The 21,223-nt window shown below is 38.2% G+C and overlaps 1 protein-coding gene across 3 annotated transcripts; it reads right to left on the bottom strand.

The window, feature by feature from the left end:
* Positions 1-4,514: 4,514 nt before the first annotated feature.
* On the bottom strand, positions 4,515-17,515 carry ndfip1l (Nedd4 family interacting protein 1, like). Of its 3 annotated transcripts, none has more exons than XM_038292090.1 (8): positions 17,333-17,515; positions 13,103-13,193; positions 12,508-12,638; positions 10,969-11,028; positions 10,176-10,263; positions 9,949-10,073; positions 9,620-9,686; positions 4,515-5,331 (listed from the first exon to the last, which is right to left on the bottom strand). In XM_038292090.1, exons 1-8 carry the CDS (start codon positions 17,360-17,362, stop codon positions 5,228-5,230), a joined length of 696 nt encoding a protein of 231 aa, XP_038148018.1. In that variant the 5' UTR covers positions 17,363-17,515; the 3' UTR covers positions 4,515-5,227. The 3 variants fall into 3 exon arrangements, with proteins under 3 accessions (XP_038148018.1, XP_038148019.1, XP_038148020.1); XM_038292091.1 differs by having other exon boundaries at positions 10,969-11,025; XM_038292092.1 differs by lacking the exon at positions 10,969-11,028 and having other exon boundaries at positions 17,333-17,513.
* Between the last annotated feature and the right edge of the window lie 3,708 nt (positions 17,516-21,223).

Genomic DNA, 21,223 nt, shown 5'->3' with positions numbered 1-21,223 from the left:
GAGCGACGTTCCCCAGGGGATGCAAGGAGCGCAGAGCGGGATCTGAATCTTCTTGTTTGTGTGCATTGCAGAGGTCGGACTGAAACTCTGTCAACAGTTAAACCCTCTCTGCACCTGGCAAAGAGAAGTTTGTTTATCCGGGGTCATCTGGTGACGCGGTGTTTCATTGGACCAGTGTTGAAGGTCTTTCTGGTAACCTTTGTCTTTTCTCTTTTCCCTCTACCCTGCAGGCTATTTAGGTGGCGTTAAAACTTGCTACAACTAGATCTTCCTTCTGGCAGCAACCAAATGAACAGAAGGATTATTTACACAACATTTCACCTGTCAATTCTTCATAAATATGTTACATTCATATCTAACATAAAATCTCTAATTAGTTTTGTCATCGCATCATTTAGTTAATAAGCTGATAATTTAATTTTAAAGGTGAAAATACCATCAAAATGGTCTTCAACATTTTCCAAGCCAAGGACCCCCAAACTGATGGCGAGATGGAGGGGGGGACCCCCTAATTGTATATATATATATATATATATATATATATATATATATATATATATATATATATATATATATATATATATATATATATATATATATATATATAGTATGAAGTCACTTTAATACAGTACACTAGCCACTCTAATACAGATGGAGTAGTACTGTAACAAAAGTAATTTCGCTCTGGGTTTATTAAAGTATTTCTGATTCTGATTCCTCATTGATGGGACAGGTGTTGTGAATGAAACGGTGCCCAGGTTGAAAGAGCTCCTGTGTGTCGCTGAATGTGAGCATTGATGATGAAAGACATCTTCTGCCTCCATTTATCTATTTACAACAGTTTTTTTATTTTTTTATTTTTTTATTCACGTTAATGTGTATTTAAAGACATTTCAATTAAAGGAAAAAAATTGCAGGGGGGAAATTAAAAAAAAGTCTAATCAACCAAAACGTTTGCGACCCCCATGCAGTACCTCTGTGGATCCCCTAGGGGTCACGAACCCCCTGTTGAAGACCTCTGATTTAAAGTGAAGAAAACTAATTATATGGATTCATTACAAGCTGACATATTGCAAATATTAATTTTGGTGAAATACGATTATTATTATGGCTTACAGCTAATAAAATCCTGAATTTTGTTTCTCAAAATAAACATATATTAAACACCCAAAAAAACAAACAAACATTTTCAATCCTGATGTCAGTTTACTAATAGAGATCAATACATCAAAAATTGTTCTGGAGCTTCTTCTGCATGAATAACGGAAACAGCAGGGTGTGTGATGGAGGTGATCAGCCTGTGGCTTTGCTGAAGTGTTAGAAAAGTTGTTTTAATAGCGACATTTAACCCGTCTGCATCATAATCTTAGTTATCTTCCAGATAATAATACTTTTTATGTGGTTTAAGTCATACCAGTGTTCTGGCTAACCAATCTTAGGAATATAACGGATCATGGTGATAAAGCAGGTATTTAACTTTTTAGAAATGTTTGACTAAACATCACAAGGTTGCAGCAATCCATGTTGTTAGTGCAACTTTTTCTGCTAGACTTTTTCTTTCCACTACTTTTTTTTATATCATGCTTCATTGATGACTTTTCATGGATAACTCTCCTTTTGACATGTAACAAAAATCTCTCCCATAATTGTATGAGTCACCATAACATAGTATTTTAAAATACTAAAGACATTTTTCTATTGCTCATCTGTACAGCACTTGATTTATACCAACACTGTATCATAAAATAGGCCAGTTCCTAATGGGTTTACATTTATCAACTATCAACTACACACAGTGCACCATGATCACAGGAAAAATGAAAAACTTTGCACATTTTTTTAAATATACAAAAACTCTTAAGTATTCACAGCCTTACTTCATTATTTTGTTGATTTAATCACTGCCGAGAACTCGGCAGGCCTGCCTTTGGCTGTTTCACCTATTTTCTAAATACCAGCTGTGAGGTTGACCTTATAGAGAGATGTGTGCCTTTCCAGTCAGCCGAGTTTACAACAGGTGGACTTCTTTTATATATATATATATATATATATATATATATATATATATATATATATATATATATATATATATATATATATATATATATATATATATATATATATATATATATAAGGCAGTGATATAGTATTATGTGGTTACAGTTAAAGGTATAGTGGAGAATTTTTTGCACATTTTTGAAAAGACCCGCCCTCTCCACTTAAACAAATGCACATGCACAACCCTGTACCCGCTCCCAAGATGGAACACCTGTTAAAAGCGTGCAAGAGCATGCGGGAGCCCATTTCTCCTGGTGCACACTCTGTTTAACCCTCTCAGGCTCAAATTAAGTTGTAGTTGCAGGAAAACTCTGATATTTGGAGAAAATGATCATATTGGGTAGTAATATACAATTCAGACTATTTTTTAGAGAGACCTTCACATGCAATGAAATCTGGGATGTTGTAGATTTGCAACAGTGGCCCGGAGTGGTAAATTAACACTGAAGACTGAATCTGATATGAACGTTAACTTTATTTGAATTTCACAAACAAAAAAATTAACAAAATTCGGGGGGAAAAAATTTATCCCACAGAATTAGAGACAACTTTTTCTCAAACTTTTTCTTCACCGACATCTCAAAACCTCTTGAGAAGGCCGTTTCTGTTAAACTGCTGCTCAAAATATAGGCAAACTAGTAGATAAAGCATGTAGCATCCATTGGTACCTCTTTGGGCACACATTGCAAATCCACAACATTGAAATCAAGATGCCTCTGGCGAAAAACTCAGAGGAGATAAAATCTACTAATTTGCATGTGTCATATCTATACTCATTCATGATTCATCTTATGTAGTAATGATTTCAAAATAATGGAAATTGTTAGTGATACTTACATGAAATTGGTGCTTAGAAAATCTGTTTCAGTGACACCAAGGACTCAGCCATGTTGAAAGTGAGTCAGCAGTGCTATCTGGTGAGCTGGAGAGAAACTGTTTGTTGCAAATGCACAACTAAGTCCTGCTGTTGTACTCCTGAGTAACAAAAGCTCTTAAAATATGGATATGGAGTAATTAGCTAAGTGGCATTTAGCTGTTGCAAATCTGCAACATCTGCCTGGAGAGGGTTAAAAGTTGCTGCTTGCATCGCTCATACAAGCCCACTTTATACTATATATACACTGTATATTATATATAGAACATTGTATGTTGTATATAGCTGTAGATTCTGTACATATCTAATGTTTCTGCACCATCAACACCAAGTCAAATTCCTTGTAAGTGCAAACCTACTTGGCAATAAACTTGATGATCATTGGGGGAGTTGATATGGTAAAGGTTTCTCACTGGGATAAAAAAAAAATCAATTTCTACAGAACAACCGTCTGTTTCAGCTGGTGCAACATTTCCTCCAGGTGGGGCGACCTTTGCTTCCTGTTCCATCTGCACAGAAAAACCCAGCTGACATGTGTAATTAGCAGCCGCTGGCAGTAAATCCTCTCCACTCTGGCAACCACATGCCTCCTGTGTTAAATTTAGCACGTATCAAGAGTCTGTTAGATTTAAACCTTTTTAAAGTCTCCTTCTGTAGTTCACATGTTCATGTAAGATTGTCCTACTTTTCCAAACGTATGTTTCCTTGTTTCCCTGTTTTTTATGATATATCAAGCACATAGGTTCCAGAGGATTTTTGTGGTAGGAAGTTTGAGAAGAGGCAGGCAGGTAGGAAGGAGACTTGGGGGAGACAAGGGAACAAGGAGGAAGGAAAGGGGGAAGGAGACAAAGATTGCAGCAATAAGGAAGGTCAAAAGCAACAAAATAATGACCTAACAGAAGACAAGAAACACAGAAAGAAGTAGGATAAAGGGATAAGAATAAATAGAAAATATACAGAAACAGAAAATATAGGTCAGGGAGGATTATGGGACACAAAGGGGGATGGAGGAACATCAAGGGTTAGTGCTTTAGGTAGAAGGACATCAAGTCAAGAAAGAATTAAAAAAAACAAGATGACGCAGGAAAACCTTATAGATCTTCCACACCAAGCATGATTCAAGGCAATTCCATTCCAGATTCAATCTTACATTTGTATCCATAAGGAATCCTACAGGGAAAAAAAGAACTCATTGCTACAAATGGACAAAAATTACAGAATTTATCCTAAAATAACTGGCAGAACCACAGTGCTTCTTAAACAGTTCCACTGCTAATCAAGCATTAAGGACATCAATGATTATTTTAAGGTGTTGGAATTATTTATTAGCCTAAAATGTCACATTGCACATCTAAATCCAGAGAACAATTATAAACATATCCAAAAGCTTTCTCTGTTATCAACTTAAACATCTCGGCAGGTACAAAACAAGCAAACAAAATCATCTTATAATACCAAGTATATGGACAATTAGTAAATGCATGATTACAAAAAATGTTTTATTATGATCAAAAAATGTGGCCCCTGGCCTCATTTTTAAAGGACCTCTTAGTAGCTGAACCCACAAAAATAAAACACTGAATTTTTTTATGTTTCTTGTTTGATTGGGTTTTTTAATGGGGCGGGGCTACATAGTGTGACTGTTATCTGTGCGGTTGATTATGATGTGACTGACTGAAAACTGAAGTCCAAGTTGGCTGTTAAGGTTGATTCTGAAAAACAAAATCTTCAATAAAACATTCCCTTTACATCAACTATATTGTTTATATCTAATAAGCAAAAAACTGCATTGGTCAGAGAATTTATGAGCACATGATACTGAAATGCATAATTTTGCCTAAATTAATCCAGACCCCCAGAATTACCCACAGAACCCTGGGCTGAGAATCGACCTCTTCTGCAATGGTGAGAAATTGATTTTAGAAAAATAAAGTGTACAATGCTGCCACCTGGTGGATAAAAGGGAGAACAGTAGACAAAAATAATACCTTACTATTTTTGCGTACTGCTCTCCCTTTTATCCACCAGGGGGCAGCGGTGAACTGTGAAATGCTTTCCTAGTTGTGACATTTTTAAATGAATGCCTTTCTCATTTAAAAACATCACAACTAGAGAAAGCATCTTGCAGTTCACCACTTACAATTTCAGTGCTGTAGAGATTTCTCTTTTCATTGTTTTACACTAAAAAGGGGAGATTAATGTCCAATAGATCAAACTTTGGATGAGAAAAAGAAAATGCACTTTTTGACTCCGAGTAAAAAGAATGTTGAAATATAAAGAGTTTGGTTTTGAGGCTCAGTAGATGAACAGGACTCGGGTGCGGGGAAGAGTGGAGAAAGTGTCTGCCATCTTGCGGATTCTTACGTAATTGATGAATCCACGGAGGAAGAGCAAGAGACCTAAAGAGAAAATAAAAAAAGAGGAACAATAAGACCATTAAAATAAATATTACATTTAAAACGATATAATTCAATGTTTCAAAGCAGATTAGAAATGGAATTAGTGCAGCCTGTTAGAATCACTGTCCACTTAATGGCTTTACTGTTAAAGATTTACCAAATGGTTAAAACCTGTTGATCCTTTCCTGCAGCGATATGATTGATTTGTATGTCACATGGAAACATTATAGTCCTCATTAGTGAGGAATTATTTGATGCTCGTTTACTGAATACTGAAAAGAGCCTTTATTTAGTTTATTTCCTTTCCACTCCCATTGTAACACACTTTGAGCTTAGGGTTCTTATTTTTCAAATAATCAAAAAATAATAATACCTTTAATAATAATAATAATTTCCTTTTGGGATTAGTAAAGTATTTTTAAATTGAATACAGACTTTATTTCAGGGGCGTCTAAGGTTACATTCACACTGCAGGCCTTGATGCTCAGTTCCAATTTTTTTGTGAAATCTGATTTTTTATTTTATTTTTTTCCGTTGCCGTTCATATTTCCAAATATATGCGACTTGTATGTGATCTCCTGTGTGAACTGCAGTCATGCAACGCAAGTGTCCCACATGCGCAGTAGAAGACGCAATGACGTCACAGGCCAGTGTGCTCTTTTTTTCCGCAAGTAAACATGGATGGTAGTGCCGGAGCACATCTAGCAATCTTTCCCAACCATAAAAACACAATCTTTTCAAGATGGTTAAACATACCGTATTTTCACGACCATAAGGCGCACCGTACTAAAAGGCGCAGTCTCAGTTATGTGTCCCATTTCTGTATTTAACATACACATAAGGCGCACCGGACTATAGGGCGCGTTTTTTATATACAGGTACATGTCCTCTACTAACTTTAAATACCTCTACTGCGTATTTAAAAATACAGCGGGGGCAAAACTGAGTATGACTGTGCTTTATTCATGTATTTATTACAAAGTATTAATCAAACCTGGGAGCTGGCCGTGAGACAGACACATCGCAGATGACACAGCGCTGTGATTACTCCTAAATTAACATAAAATCCTGAAACCTGCCGACGGAATATGTCCGCTATTATTACCGGTATCCTGGTGCCTGCAGTTAAAATTATTTAGATGAAAAACACCTGCCAGCCACCGCGTGAACCCGGAGGCTGCCCAGCCTAGAGGCTGCTGATGAAGGGCTTTCTACTGTCTATGCACCGCTGGTATGTGGGGGTCTGAGCGGCTCCGACAGAAATAGATAATCTGGATGAACTGACTGCAATTTTTAAGTTTTCAGGTGGACTTTCTCACTTAAAAACATATTAAAACTACTTTATTCCCACTGATCACAGCAAATATAGCTGCAAGATTTAGATTATTTAGATGAAAAAACACCTGCCAGCCGCCGCGGTCAACGGTGAACAGAGGCTGCTGTTGAATTAAGTTTTCAGGTAGAAAAATAGAGCGGGAACAAAACTGAGTATGATTGTGCTTTATTCATGTATTTATTACAAAGTATTAATCAAACCCATCAAAGTCATCATCCTCTGTTTCTGAATTAAACAGCTGCGCTAAATCAGACATGCCAATTTCCCTTCTTCGCTGTCAGAGTCACTTTCCGTGCAGCGCGGCTCCTCAGAAATAATGCCGGCTTTTGCGAAAGCTTGAACAACAGAGCCAGCAGACACGTTATTCCAAGCATCAACAATCCATCCGCAAACGGTGGCGTAACTTGCCCGGCGCTGCCTTCCACTTATCCTGAAACTGTGGTCTCCGTCTGTCATCCATCGCTCCCACGCCGCTCGCAGCCTTACTTTGAACGGCCGCTTCACACCGATGTCGAGCGGTTGAAGTTCCTTTGTCAGACCCCCCGGGATAACGGCGAGCACAGCGTTCATTTGATTCACCTTTTTTTCACATCGGCTGTGAGATGGGCACGCAGCGATGGTGATGCGTGGAAAAAAACCACCTGGTCTCCTCACATACATCTGCCTCAGCCACGCTTTCATCATCTCCTCATCCATCCAGCCTTTTTCATTTGCGGCAATATCATATGTCATCAGAGCGCTGTGTCTGTCTCGCTGTCAGCTCCCAGATCAGCTTCTCTGATTGGTTGATGCGGCGCGTCCAGCAGCAAAACTTCAATTTGTCCATCTCGAGCTGCAGCAGCGCGTTGGCGGTGCGTCAGATGCTTAAACGCTCCCGAGGCGCTGCGCCTGCAGCTCAAAACGCGCTGCGGGACCTTTTGCTGCGCCTATACGCGCGTCAACCATTGACTTTGCATGTAAACTCGCTGCTTCTGCTGCACCTGCTGGGTCCGGTTCACACCGATGTCGAGCGGTTGAACAGCGAGCACAGCGTTAATTTGTTTCCCCATGTTTTTCACATCAGCTGTGAGATGGGCACGCATGGAGTTACATATTAACAGCGATGGTGATGAGTGGAAAAAAAACACCTGGTCTCCTTACATTCAGCCACTCTTTCATCATCTCCTCAATGAGGTGGTCTCAAAAGTCGCAGTTACAACACACATAGGGCACACCGCAGCATAGGGCGCACCGCACATTTTGAGGGGGAAAAAAGACGTTTAAGTGCGCCTTATAGTCGTGAAAATACGGTAAATACTGCTCTCCGCATCATCGTCCGCCATGGTTGTTGTTTTCTTTTCTTTTTTTTACGTTTATACATATATATATAAACACAAACATAAACATATATGGGAAGTATGCCAATATTCGCAAGACAAGGTTTTAAGTACAGAAACGTATCATTCATACAAAATCTGACCTTAAGGGTTTTATGTACTCAGTCCATTTAGTCCAAATTTTGTAAAATATGTCCTTTTGCATCCTGAGGGAAAAAGACAACTTTTCCATGACATATATTTCGTGTATTATATTGATCCAATCCTCAATAGTTGGAGGTTCCACTCTCAGCCACTTTCTTATGATGGCCTTTTTGCTTGCAATAAGTAACATACCAAGTAATCTTTTATCATTGTTATTCCTATTTGTCACAGGAACATCACCCAAACACAGTGTTTCACATTTAAGGGGAATTTTAGTACCAAATACATTATTAACAGGTTGACCTATCTGTGTCCAATAATTAATTATAACGTGACAATCCCAAAAAATATGGAAGTGTTTGGCACCAGTGACCCCACAGTCTCCAACATGCTTCATCACCACCTTGATGACGTTTCTGGATAGGCGTGATAAAGTACCTGATTATGTTCTTTCAACTGAACTCTCGCCATGTATTCGACCCTGTTATTGTCCACTGAAATTGACATATATTGGTCCAAGTGTCTGGTGAGATAACCATATTTCTCTCCTTTTCCCACCTCTTCTTTATACCTTCTGTGCTGACTTGTGTACATTGCTGAATGCCTTTATATAATCTTGGTTGTATAATGGTTGTTGTTTTCTTGCCGGTTCTTCATAGCAAGACCCAGAATAGTGACCTTTGTCAGGTATTAATGGCGTTCAGGTCGGATGGATGCGACCTAGCAGTTCAGACACAAGTTGCATTTGAAAAGATCAGATTAAGATCGCATTCAGGACCACATAGCCAAGTGGCCTGGGTCGCATGTGAAAAAATTGGATCTGTGCTGTTCAGACTGCCATGAAAAGATTAAACCCAGGTCGCATATGGACAAAAAAATCAGATTTGGGTCACTTCAGGCTGCAGTGTGAATGTAGCCAAAGTGGTTCTAAAAAGGGCTGGATGGCTGAAGGTTTTCTTTCAAACCAAGCAATTGCATCAAGGGAGTCCAATCTGAAGATGATGAATTGATGTTAGGAATGGAGTCTGGTGAGCTATTGTTTTATTGGAAAGTAAACCTGCAGCCACACTATCCTTTCTGGAACCACTTTGACAGCTGTGATTAATTTTAATGATACTGGAGGTGGTATTTAATAACTACAGTCTGGATCTTAAGCTATATCTTTTTGTTTTGTTTATTTTTCATAGATCACAAAATAATTCCAAATTTCTTCACTGTAAAGTTCACAGTGTACAAATTAGTGTGCAACTCTTAAAAAACAAGACACCTTAAAAGTTTCTTCTTCACAACCTTTTCCAAATATAAGCAATACATTAAATTTAGATACAAATAGATTATCATATGTTAGCGTTAAATTTGTAGTTTTACGGAATTGTTTGAAATAAAGCTATTCAAATACATTTATCCCAGAGTTCTGCTCTGTTTTTTTTACTTTACAGACCTGCTGCAACAGGCCTCATGAGATAAAGTGATTTATGGAAATGCTACTTACCCATTACCAGAAACACCCACCACAGCCAGTACTGTCCATCAAAGTAACCCGGGAAGTATGCGGAGAACTAAAACCCAACAAAGACAGACGCAGATAACTTTAGATTAAATATGACTTCAATGGTTAGATTAAAATAAACAACTGAAGAGAGGAGGGTGGTCATGAAGAGATTCTTGCTCAGGACAAACAGGCTGACCACTACAGAGAAATTGCTCTGAAATACCAGAGCTTTTAAGGCTTTTTAGATTTATGAAGGTTTTATTATGACTTGTGTATCAAAGAAGCCACATTTTAGTTTGCAGTGAGGTAATCGGTTTTATTTCTCTTACCCTGACGATGAGAATCCATTTGATGAGGGAGAGTCCGAAGCCGGAGATTGCACCGTAGCGTCCGGCAGCCGAAGTGGTCAAGCAGAAAGACAAGAAGAAGCCGATCCAGTTGAACAGGAAAGCCACTGCAAAGGGGGAAACGCAGAAAAGGAAGAAGGGGTTTTGGACTTGAGGGCCACAAATAGAAACCATAGAAGTCATTTATTGTTAAACAATGATGAACTGACTGAAGAATGTGAGCATAAAGATGCCGTCATTTCCTATTCGGAGTTGATCGGCGTCATCAAAATCATCTCTGGCGACAAACTCCTCGTCCTGCAACAGATTAAATCCCAGAAAGCATTAATGGCTGAAGAGATATCACAGAAGCTGGACTTGGCTAACCTGACTGTTAGCGTACCCTGCAAAAGTGTTCACAGCTCCTTAACTCTGATGTTTTATCAGGTTAAAAAGACAGTTTGTTTTTCCTACTTTCTACCTCACATTGAACATGAATTGGTTTATAATAATTAAGTAAGGAACTAAAAAAGAAACATGATGGAGATAAGGACAGAAAAATACTAAATAATCCTGAAAAAAAGAATGGCTTCAAAATATTAAAGAAGAGCTCAAAATTAGCTAAATGTCCAAATGTTAAGGGGTGTGAATACTTTTACAAGGTGGTGTACTTTGAGAAAAGTCATGGTTTTGAGTTTCAGACAACTTATACTTCCATCTTTAGGTTTATCTAGAAAAGAAATCAGCTACTAAAGAAAACAAACTTTAAAGAATAAAAAAAAAAGTGATCTGACAGATTTGTTAGACGAATGGAGACATCACAACACAGGAGCCCTAAATTCATCATGAGAACAATGACCCTTAAACTCAGCAGATTCAGAGGATCTCCTCTTAAAGCTGACTCAGGAATCACTAACACTTCACAAACACACAGTGGGATACTGATAACGTAAGACGATGTCGGGGCATTTCTGTTTTTCACACCACAAACTAAAACTACATCAGCTCACTGCTACAAGTTACCTCCAGTGAACCAGGAATAATATCGTCAAAAGTCTCCAGGCGTTCTCTGTGATGAGGCTGCTGTCGCAAAGAGTGGCAGAGAAACACAACCAAAAGAACCAATGAAAGAGGAACAGATTAAATCACAAGTCATGCGGTTAATCTGCATCATCATGGTGCCTCATCAGTGCCCCAGCAGTTACACCATCTCTAATGTTAGTAATTGTAACCGTGTCTCTCTTCCTGTCACACCCGTGAAAGTGCCGCTGAATTACTGCGTAATCTGACTAAAATAAACCTGGGGTCTATCTCAGTCGCACCGAAACAATCCCACATGTGTAAATCCATGTAGGGTGTGATCATCCCCATTTATTTTCAATGAATGCTAAACGCCACGACCTCGTCTGACACGATTTTCTGTTCAGACGGAAAATGTGTCTTATACCTAAAACAATAAAAAATGACCAAAAACAGAAGTAGTTTTAAAAAAATAATCAGAGCCATTAGTTATCAGGCTCCTCTCCTGTGGAACTAACTACCAGTTTCAGTCCGTGAGGAAGACACCCTGTCTATTCTAGCTTTTACTTAGAGTGGGCCACGTTATGCTGAAATATCTCCATAGTTATGCTACTAAAGGCTTAGACTGCTGGAGGACATAGGGACCCCTTTCCTGTCATAGTAACCGTTTAGTTTTGGTTGTGACATAATCCTGGAGGAAGCATCAGTTGTTTTTAAGTGTTTAGTCCTGTTCCTCTCCTTGACATAGCTATGGGTTCAGCTTTTACTGACTAACTGGATGCGTTCTCTTTCATCTCTTTGATAAGAAAATTGGTTCAGAGCTCATCTGCTCAACTGTTTCTTTCCCAATCGGAACCCTCGTGGAGCTACTTTACCGTTACCTTTTCTGACAGAATCTATTTATAGATCAGTGCTTCCATGTTCCTTTCGTATGTCTACTTCTGTCTCATTGAACCCCAGTCAGCCTCGGCAGGAGAATGCTCTCGCACTGCTGTAGCTTTCCTCTTGTAAAAAAGGGAGTTTTTCCTCTCCACTGTCGTTGCATGCATGCTTGGTGTGAGGGATTGCAGTAGAGTATATAATCAGCTAGTTTTTTGCTTAGATGGAAAACATTGAACCAATCTGACTGTATGATCTGGTTTAATAGTCTCTGTCAAGTGTATTGAGATGACATGAGTTGTGGATTGGTGCTATATTAATAAACTGAATTAAAAACAAAAACATCAAACTAATATGTGTACTGAAATTACTTTATTTTAAATTACTTAGACACAAGGATAATATATTTTTTAAAGATCTTTCCTTTCAGTTTAATTTTTGAGCAACTTCCATTCTTGTGAAAGGGCTTTAGTTACAGCAGAGATGCCATCAGATATGAAAGGAGCACAAAAAACATCTCCTAAAAGGCTGATGTACACTTCCTGCCACACGAAAAACACCGGACGAGTCTGGGAGGGGGAGTCACGCTCCAACTCTGTATGTGAGAGCGAGTTCTGTTTACAGATAAGAAGATGACAGAAGGAAAAAAAGCTAGCTACTCACTCTTGCTGCGACCAGAGGAGAGGATGTCTCGGCTTTAGTTCTTTCTGCTTCGTCATAGGAAGGTAGCGTCGTTGCTACGTTGTAGGATGGAGGCTTAGGGAAAACCCCATCTTCCTTGTGGTCAAAGTAGGCTGCAGATAAAGCAACGGTTACATAAATAAGAATGTTATACTGTTCTATTTCAAATAGCAGGACTTGAAAGGCATTTTTCCCCACAGTAAAGTCTGGGGATATCAAAAAAACAAACACTACATAGTTTTATGCATCCATATTTACTCTAACAATACCTATTAATTTTCTAACATTACACAAAACTGGGCTTTCTGTTAAATATGCTGGAAAGTAATCAATGCTGTTAGAAACAGATGAATATCATTACTTTTCCTGAATACTGGGTGTTCACTTAGGTTTCACTGGTAAAACATATCCAAGAATCATGTTACCAATGCCATTGACAAAGAATGGGAAAAAAGGGAGTTTTTCCTCTCCACTGTCGCTGCATGCATGCTTGATGTGAGGGATTGCTGAAGATTCTATATGATGAAATTAATGACTTGAGCTTCTGAGATTTTTAGCCAATGAGTAACATTATTACCAGGACTGTCCAGTGCAATGCTGCTGTATGGAGGGGGAGCATCAGCGGCGAGCTGAGGAGTCTCATGCGTGTCCTCCTCCTCGTTGGGCAGCTGGAGAAGGAAATGCAAAATTAAGCTTTCAAACTAGCTGCTCCCTCTTCTTCTACAGGGATCTTTACGCATAAAAGAATTCCAAATCCAGAGCTAAGTTATTTTCACATAACGTCAAATTTCTAAATAATCAGATGTTTTCAACAAGGTAAAAGAAGAAAGAAAAGCTCAAAAATTATTAACATGGACATCATGAGTGTTAATTATCAAAAGCATAAGCAAGCATGATTGTATCATAAAAAAACTAAACCAGCCTCTTAAATATTTCTTACATATTTAGGTAGAATTTAGGAAGGTTGGAGTCACACAGATAAAATGCATTTCTATGATGGTGAAACCTTACTTTATGTTTCACCAGAAATCACTATTAAAGATAGTTATCCTGTGATGGTTATAATAGTAAACACACAGATTGGTAAAAGAAAAGGACAATAGAAAGAAAACTTATAAAGTCCCATCAGTCCGTTTTAAAGCATCTCCTACTCTTATGTCTATCTGCATGAACTGCAAATACATTGAAAGGTAAATAATGAATGCAGGGCTGTTAACTCTCACCCACTGGGAGTGAGACTCACCCATCTCAGTGTCTTCACACACTCTCACTCCATATTCCCAATTTCCCACATTAAAAAATGACAGACATTAAAACTCAACTCCATTCCACCTATTTATGTATAAAAATACCATGGTGATCAAAATCCAGTCTGTGTTTTTAATACAACCTTAGTACTAACACACGAGAACATGCCAAGTTCATATCCAGTCCGTATTCCCACCTATTCACTGTGTTAAATATTGAAAAAAGACAGTTGTTATGAGTTATTTTAGTTTAATTTTTATCCTATCCCATCTGGACTAGGATAATTCACTTTGTATATTATTGAAGATTTTAAGCAATCTAGTACTTGAGTAAATAAGAATAAAAAATACAGCAGCTAGCTTAAATTATTGATGTAGAGACTGAGTGTAGGATCACATCCAATGGTTTGTTTTCTCTTTACCTGCTGTTTTTTTAGTCCCAGTTTTAGCCCACGTTTTGCTCACAAGTTAAATAATTATTGCTCAGTCTAGTTTAATAATCTCCCATTGGCATTTAGGAGTAATTAAACAAACGCAAATATTTTAATTCTTAAAGCTTTCAGGTTTGCCTCTCAAATCCATAGAAGCTCCACAAAAAGAACCATTGCTTTTTAAAAGATCAGTCACCCAAGAAAAGACCAACCACATTCAGAGAGGATGTGCAGAATAAATCAGATATCCTGGATTCATAGAGGAGAAACCACAGAGATGTTCTTCTTTTATCATTACTAATCTTATTTATTTATCTTTATTTTGGTCCATTGAATATGTTTAAAAACTTAATTTCCATCACACCTTTCAACTCAAACATCCAGAGAAGTGCAGTCTCCTGTCATGATGAGATTTTATCAAATCTACAGCCACTTAAAAAGTCTAAATTGTTTAGCCGTTTTGTCAATTGTAAGAAAAACTAATAAAATAATGAATAAAGCTTTTTAATTCTTAGCCTAATACAAATATTCATACACAGTGTTGTTTGCAAAGGTTTCGCTTGCTCTGGTTCCTGTATCAATGCCAGTAAACCAATAATAGCTAATTAGTTCCCAATTGTTTAATTTACTTCAATATAATTTAAAGTATATTTAAGATGCAAGTATTTTAGTAGGGCCCATTCTGCTTTACTTTGATTCTGCAAAAATCACCAGAATGTAGAAAATAATGTATATTGTGAGAAAAATCTTCAACATAACTACAGACCACTTATTGTTAGTCAGTAACATTTACTGTTCTATAAAAATTACTAATTTTGCAACTTTGCTTCAGTTAAATCCTCTGAAAACCTCCAACCTGTAGCTGTACCTGTCCTCATCTCACCCTGACAGGGCTTCCTGTCCAAACTACAGGTGCTGGTCATAAAATTAGAATATCATGAAAAAGTAGATTGATTTCAGTAATTCCATTTAAAAAGTGAAACTTGTATATTATATTCATACATTACATACAAACTCATATATTTCAGATGTTTATTTTGTTTAATTTTGATGATTACAAATGACAACAAATGAAAATCTCAAATTCATCATATCAGAAAATTAGAATATTACTGAAGACCAATAAAAACAAAGGATTTATAGAAATGTTGGCCAACTGAAAAGTATGAACATGAAAAGTATGAGCATGTACAGCACTCAGTATTTAGTTGGGCCTCCTTTGGCCTGTATTACTGCAGCAATGCGGCGTGGCATGGAGTCGATCAGTCTGTGGCACTGCTCAGGTGTTATGATAGCCCAGGTTGCTCTAATAGTGGCTTTTAGCTCTTCTGAATTGTTGGGTCTGGTGTATTGCATCTTCTTCTTCACAATACCCCATAGATTTTCTATGGGGTTAAGGTCAGGAGAGTTTGCTGGCCAATTAAGAACAGGGATACCATGGTCCTTCAACCAGGTACTGGTAGCTTTGGCACTGTGTGCAGGTGCCAAGTCCTGTTGGAAAATGAAATCTGCATCTCCAAAAAGTTGGTCAGCTGCAGGAAGCATGAAGTGCTTTAAAACTTCCTGGTATGTGGCTGCGTTGACCCTGGACCTCAGAAAACACAATGGACCAACACCAGCAGATGACATGGCACCCCAAACCATCACTGACTGTGGAAACTTTACACTGGACTTCAAGCAACGTGGATGAAGTGCCTCTCTTCTTTTCCTCCAGACTCTGGGACCTTGATTTCCAAAGGAAATGCAAAATTTACTTTCATCAGAGTACATGACTTTGGACCACTCACCAGCAGTCCAGTCCTGTTTCTCTTTAGCCCAGGCAAGACGCTTCTGACGCTGTCTGTGGTTCAAGAGTGGCTTGACACAAGGAATGCGACAGCAGAAACCCATGTCTTTCATACGTCTGTGTGTGGTGGTTCTTGAAGCACTCACTCCAGCTGCAGTCCACTCTTTGTGAATCTCCCCCACATTTTTGAAGGGGTTTTGTTTCACAATCCTCTCCAGGGTGCGGTTATCTCTCTTGCTTGTACACTTTTTTCGACCACATCTTTTCCTTCCCTTCGCCTCTCTATTAATGTGCTTGGACACTGAGCTCTGTGAACAGCCAGCCTCTTTAGCGATGACCTTTTGTGTCTTGCCCTCCTTGTGCAAGGTGTCGATGGTCGTCTTTTGGACAACTGTCAAGTCAGCAGTCTTCCCCATGATTGTGTAGCCTATAGAACTAGACTGAAAGACCATTTAAAGGCTTTTGCAGGTGGTTTGAGTTAATTAGCTGATTAGAGTGTGGTACCAGGGGCCATCAATTTTGAACCTTTTCACAATATTCTAATTTTCTGATATGATGAATTTGAGATTTTCATTTGTCATTTGTAATCATCAAAATTAAACAAAATAAACATCTGAAATATATGAGTTTGTATGTAATGTATGAATATAATATACAAGTTTCACTTTTTAAATGGAATTACTGAAATCAATCTACTTTTTCATGATATTCTAATTTTATGACCAGCACCTGTATTTCAAAATCTCACCCCAAGGTTTGATGGAAAGTTAGCAGCCCTGGAAATGTATGCTAGAACATAGTTTACTTTAAGTCATGGTTAAACAGATAAACATGAGGAGCACTTTTAACCACAATAAAATGATCTAGACCGAAAATTACTTGTTTAAATAACAGCTTTATTAAAGACTCCATAAAGTGTATTTAAACTCAATCGTTTTGTTGTTTGTGTTTTAATGAGTTTAACGAATATGTTTTTGCTGTAAAAAAAAAATTGTGTTTGGTTTGAGTATTTCAAATACTTCACAGTCTAAGATACTACGGAATAAAGTTAATTAACAATACTTTTAAACTCTTTTTACTTCTGTGTCGAATCGGCGGTTGAGGTCTGCGTATTAGCTTGTGTTTATGTTAGGCTCATTTCAGCAAATTTAAATCGGTAACAATAACAAACCTCACAACGAAGTGACTCAGATATATTTTTAGAACCGGTTTATATGTTCCTAATACAGACTAACGTCCATATTATAGAAAACGACATAGTAAGACGGGGCTGTCTATATGCGGCTAACAGTGAGAGGCTAACAGAATGATGGTGGTTTAGAGGAGGCCTTGTTGTCACATACCTGCTGATACCTGGCGCTAGAATCCGCCATTCTTCGAACAACAGATACAACACAACCACCGCAGCAAAGGAATGTTAAAAACAGTGAAACTAAAACATTCGACAGTCAACAAAATTGAAAACTGCTTCTCCTCGGTTAAAGGAAGCTGTTAATGCTGTAAAGCTACAACACCGCTGAACGGATTAGCTTCCACTTCCTGCTAGCATTGAAGAGCCATGGCAGTGTTACCCAAATCATGTATATGTTTAGACAATTTGAAAGACACACGATGGTATTTTTTATGTTTAATTCCCCTTTTTATATATATTTTTATTTTATATTCGACTTTCAGCAAATGTTTACCGACTTTAACTTTGAAATGTAACCCTGTCAGCTTCCTTTTCTTTTGCCAACTTGATTAAGGACATTCCGCCTCGGCAAATGATTGACGTAATAAACCACAACAAACTCTCTACTTCCCCCTTCTGGTGAAAACTGGAACGACCATTTGAAAGAAAAAATAATCTTATATGGAAGAAAAAAAATTTATCTGGTGGAAACAAAGTGGATTTTTTTTTCTTACTTTTTTGGAACTTTTATCTGGTGTAATTTATGACCAAAAATTGAATAATGGCTACTAAAATTCATAAAAGTTCCCAGTCATGCACCCACTCATTTTATTGTTGTAATGTCATTGTTTGAAAGTGTGTCTATGTGTTTTGACTGATATTGTATTATGTGATCTTGTGTTGTTTTGTCTTCCTGCCTCAGGACGACAGGTGTAAATTAGCAACTATATTTTTGGCTCATTTACAATCTGTACAGGAGAATAAGATTGTTCATTAATGTGCTCTGTCCTGATTAAAAATATAAGAAATAAATAAAATAAATAAGTTTAGGACAGGCCTGACATCAGTTTGTCAAACATAAACAGAAATCGCTTAGAGGAACTCACTGATCTAGAGTGCCTTGCAAAAGTGTTTATACCCATTAACCTACAGGTAATTGAAAACATATATATATTGCATAAAAGTGCAATATCTATGAAAGTGAAGCGGTCATTGTATATAGATTTACTACACATTGAGGAAGAAAAAAATTCAAACATAGTAACGGACTGCCTCTGGCTCAGTTTGTTGCACTGTTGCCAAGCAGCAAGAAGCTCCTGGGTTTGAATCCTGGCCTAGGGTCTTTCTGCATGTTGTCTGCATGTTCTCCCCATGCATGTCTGGGATCTTTCTGGGTCTGGCTTCCTCCTACAGTCTAAAAGACTGTTAGGTTAGATTGGTGACTCTAAATTGTCCTTAGCTGTGTGTTTGTGTTCATGGATTCAAATCTATATACACTCACCGGCCACTTTATTAGGTACACCTGTCCAACTGCTCGTTAACACTTAATTTCTAAGCAGCCAATCACATGGCGGCAACTCAGTGCATTTAGGCATGTAGACATGGTCAAGACAATCTCCTGCAGTTCAAACCGAGCATCAGTATGGGGAAGAAAGGTGATTTGAGTGACTTTGAACGTGGCATGATTGTTGGTGCCAGAAGGGCTGGTCTGAGTATTTCAGAAACTGCTGATCTACTGGGATTTTCACGCACAACCATCTCTAGGGTTTACAGAGAATGGTCTGAAAAAGAAAAAACATCCAGTGAGCGGCAGTTCTGTGGGCGGAAATGCCTTGTTGATGCCAGAGGTCAGAGGAGAATGGCCAGACTGGTTCGAGCTGATAGAAGGGCAACAGTGACTCAAATAACCACCCGTTACAACCAAGGTGGGCAGAAGAGCATCTCTGAACGCACAGTACGTCGAACTTTGAGGCAGATGGGCTACAGCAGCAGGACCACACCGGGTGCCACTCCTTTCAGCTAAGAACAGGAAACTGAGGCTACAATTTGCACAAGCTCATCGAAATTGGACAATAGCAGATTGGAAAAACGTTGCCTGGTCTGATGAGTCTCGATTTCTGCTGCGACATTCGGATGGTAGGGTCAGAATTTGGCGTCTACAACATGAAAGCATGGATCCATCCTGCCTTGTATCAACAGTTCAGGCTGGTGGTGGTGGTGTCATGGTGTGGGGAATATTTTCTTGGCACTGTTTGGGCCCCTTGGTACCAATTGAGCATCGTTGCAACGCCACAGCCTACCTGAGTATTGTGGCTGACCATGTCCATCCCTTTGTGACCACAATGTACCCAACTTCTGATGGCTACTTTCAGCAGGATAATGCGCCATGTCATAAAGCTGGAATCATCTCAGACTGGATTCTTGAACATTACAATGAGTTCACTGTACTCAAATGGCCTCCACAGTCACCAGATCTCAATCCAATAGAACATCTTTGGGATGTGGTGGAACAGGAGATTCGCATCATGGATGTGCAGCCGACAAATCTGCGGCAACTGTGTGATGCCATCATGTCAATATGGACCAAACTCCCTGAGGAATGCTTCCAGCACCTTGTTGAATCTATGCCACGAAGAATTGAGGCAGTTCTGAAGGCAAAAGGGGGTCCAACCCGTTACTAGCATGGGGTACCTATTAAAGTGTCCGGTGAGTGTATATCACCAATCAAAATGTTTGCCTCACCAAGAAAGCAAGGCATTTAAGGCAAAAGGAGACTACTCAGAGCAGATCAACACCCAACCGTAAGTTGACTAAATTAAAATAAATGCAACAAGATTCCCAGGTATTGCTGGTAAGTAGGCTGTGGGTACTAAATAAAATACAACACAACACTAATGACACATTTAATGGAACCAAATCTGCAGATAGTGATGGCACAGTATAGATAAACATATAAGATCATCAGGAACTAACATCATTTAGGCCAAACTGATTTTGGAACCTAAACTGACCAAGAGATTAACTTTTTTACCAACCAGAAACAAAACCTACTGTTATAACACAAATGAGTGACATAAGAAAAAAATCTCAAAAGACGTTATAGTCAAAATCATTAAATTTAACAAGCTGTTTTCAAACTTTTTTACTCCTCTGCAATACAGATTCCCCTTTAAAATTTTTGTTGCTTTCACAGTATTTAGTCTTGTGCTTATTTGTAGGCCTTCTTTTTTCCACTTGTTTTTGCTAATATCTAACCTGAATTTCCCCTCTGTGGGACAACAAAGGTTTCTATTCTATATTATTTCTATTTTATTTGAATATTTACAGGCAGTTCCTAAAACGATTCAACATTATTACTGTAGGCCTATCTGAAACTTTGATGAATACTGCACATGGAGCAGCTTTTGAACTTGGTGGCTATGAATTCAAATGTATGAATAAGAAGAACGAAGGTGAAGATGGAGAAGTGATGCATACTGACAGGTCATTGAACATTCAAGAAATAATAATAAATAAAATGTCAACTGTTTAAAAATATATATAAGTGAATCACAATAGAAAGGGTTACATATAAAGCAAAAGAAAAAAAAATAGCTCAATTAATCTGATTTACAGATCATATAAATCATCTAGGGCTGTAACTGATAACGATTTCATGGTCAAAATGTCACATTTTAAAGTTACCTTAAAGGTATAGTGGAGGATGTTCTTTTTCCAGGTGGATCTTCAAAATAAGTGGTCCTTCAAGTGTCAATCATTCTGGTGATATGTTTACATAAGGACGTCCTATGTGCTCATACCCATTTTCACTTACTGGTGGTGAGTCTGACATTGTGGAAAAATTGCAAATCTTTTTTTGGAAAGTAAGCTTGTATGAGCGATTCAAACAGCTTTTTTAAACAGAGCGCGTATCCTCTCGCACGTGTCTAATAGCCATTCCTTCTCGGGAGCGGGTACAGCGTTGCGCAGGTGCATTTTTTTCTTATAGCGGAGAGTCTTTTTAAAAATTTCAGAAAATCCTCCTCTATACCTTTAAATGGATCTGAAACTTCTCCACAAGAAT

Source organism: Cyprinodon tularosa, unplaced genomic scaffold (assembly GCF_016077235.1).
Source record: "Cyprinodon tularosa strain WSP-4 unplaced genomic scaffold, ASM1607723v1 ctg307, whole genome shotgun sequence".
Taxonomy (NCBI): Eukaryota; Metazoa; Chordata; class Actinopteri; order Cyprinodontiformes; family Cyprinodontidae; genus Cyprinodon; species Cyprinodon tularosa.
The sequence above is the reverse complement of the archived record's forward strand: the minus strand, read 5'-3'. Positions and strand labels throughout refer to the sequence as shown.

Coding starts and splice junctions, on each gene's coding strand:
- ndfip1l (XM_038292090.1), bottom strand. CDS start 17,362: ATGGCGGATTCTAGCGCCAGGTATCAGCAG. Junction 10,074..10,175: donor CTTTATGCTCACATTCTTCA/GTCAGTTCATCA, acceptor CCCCCTTTGCAG/TGGCTTTCCTGTTCAACTGG. Junction 5,332..9,619: donor GTGGGTGTTTCTGGTAATGG/GTAAGTAGCATT, acceptor TTTTCTCTTTAG/GTCTCTTGCTCTTCCTCCGT.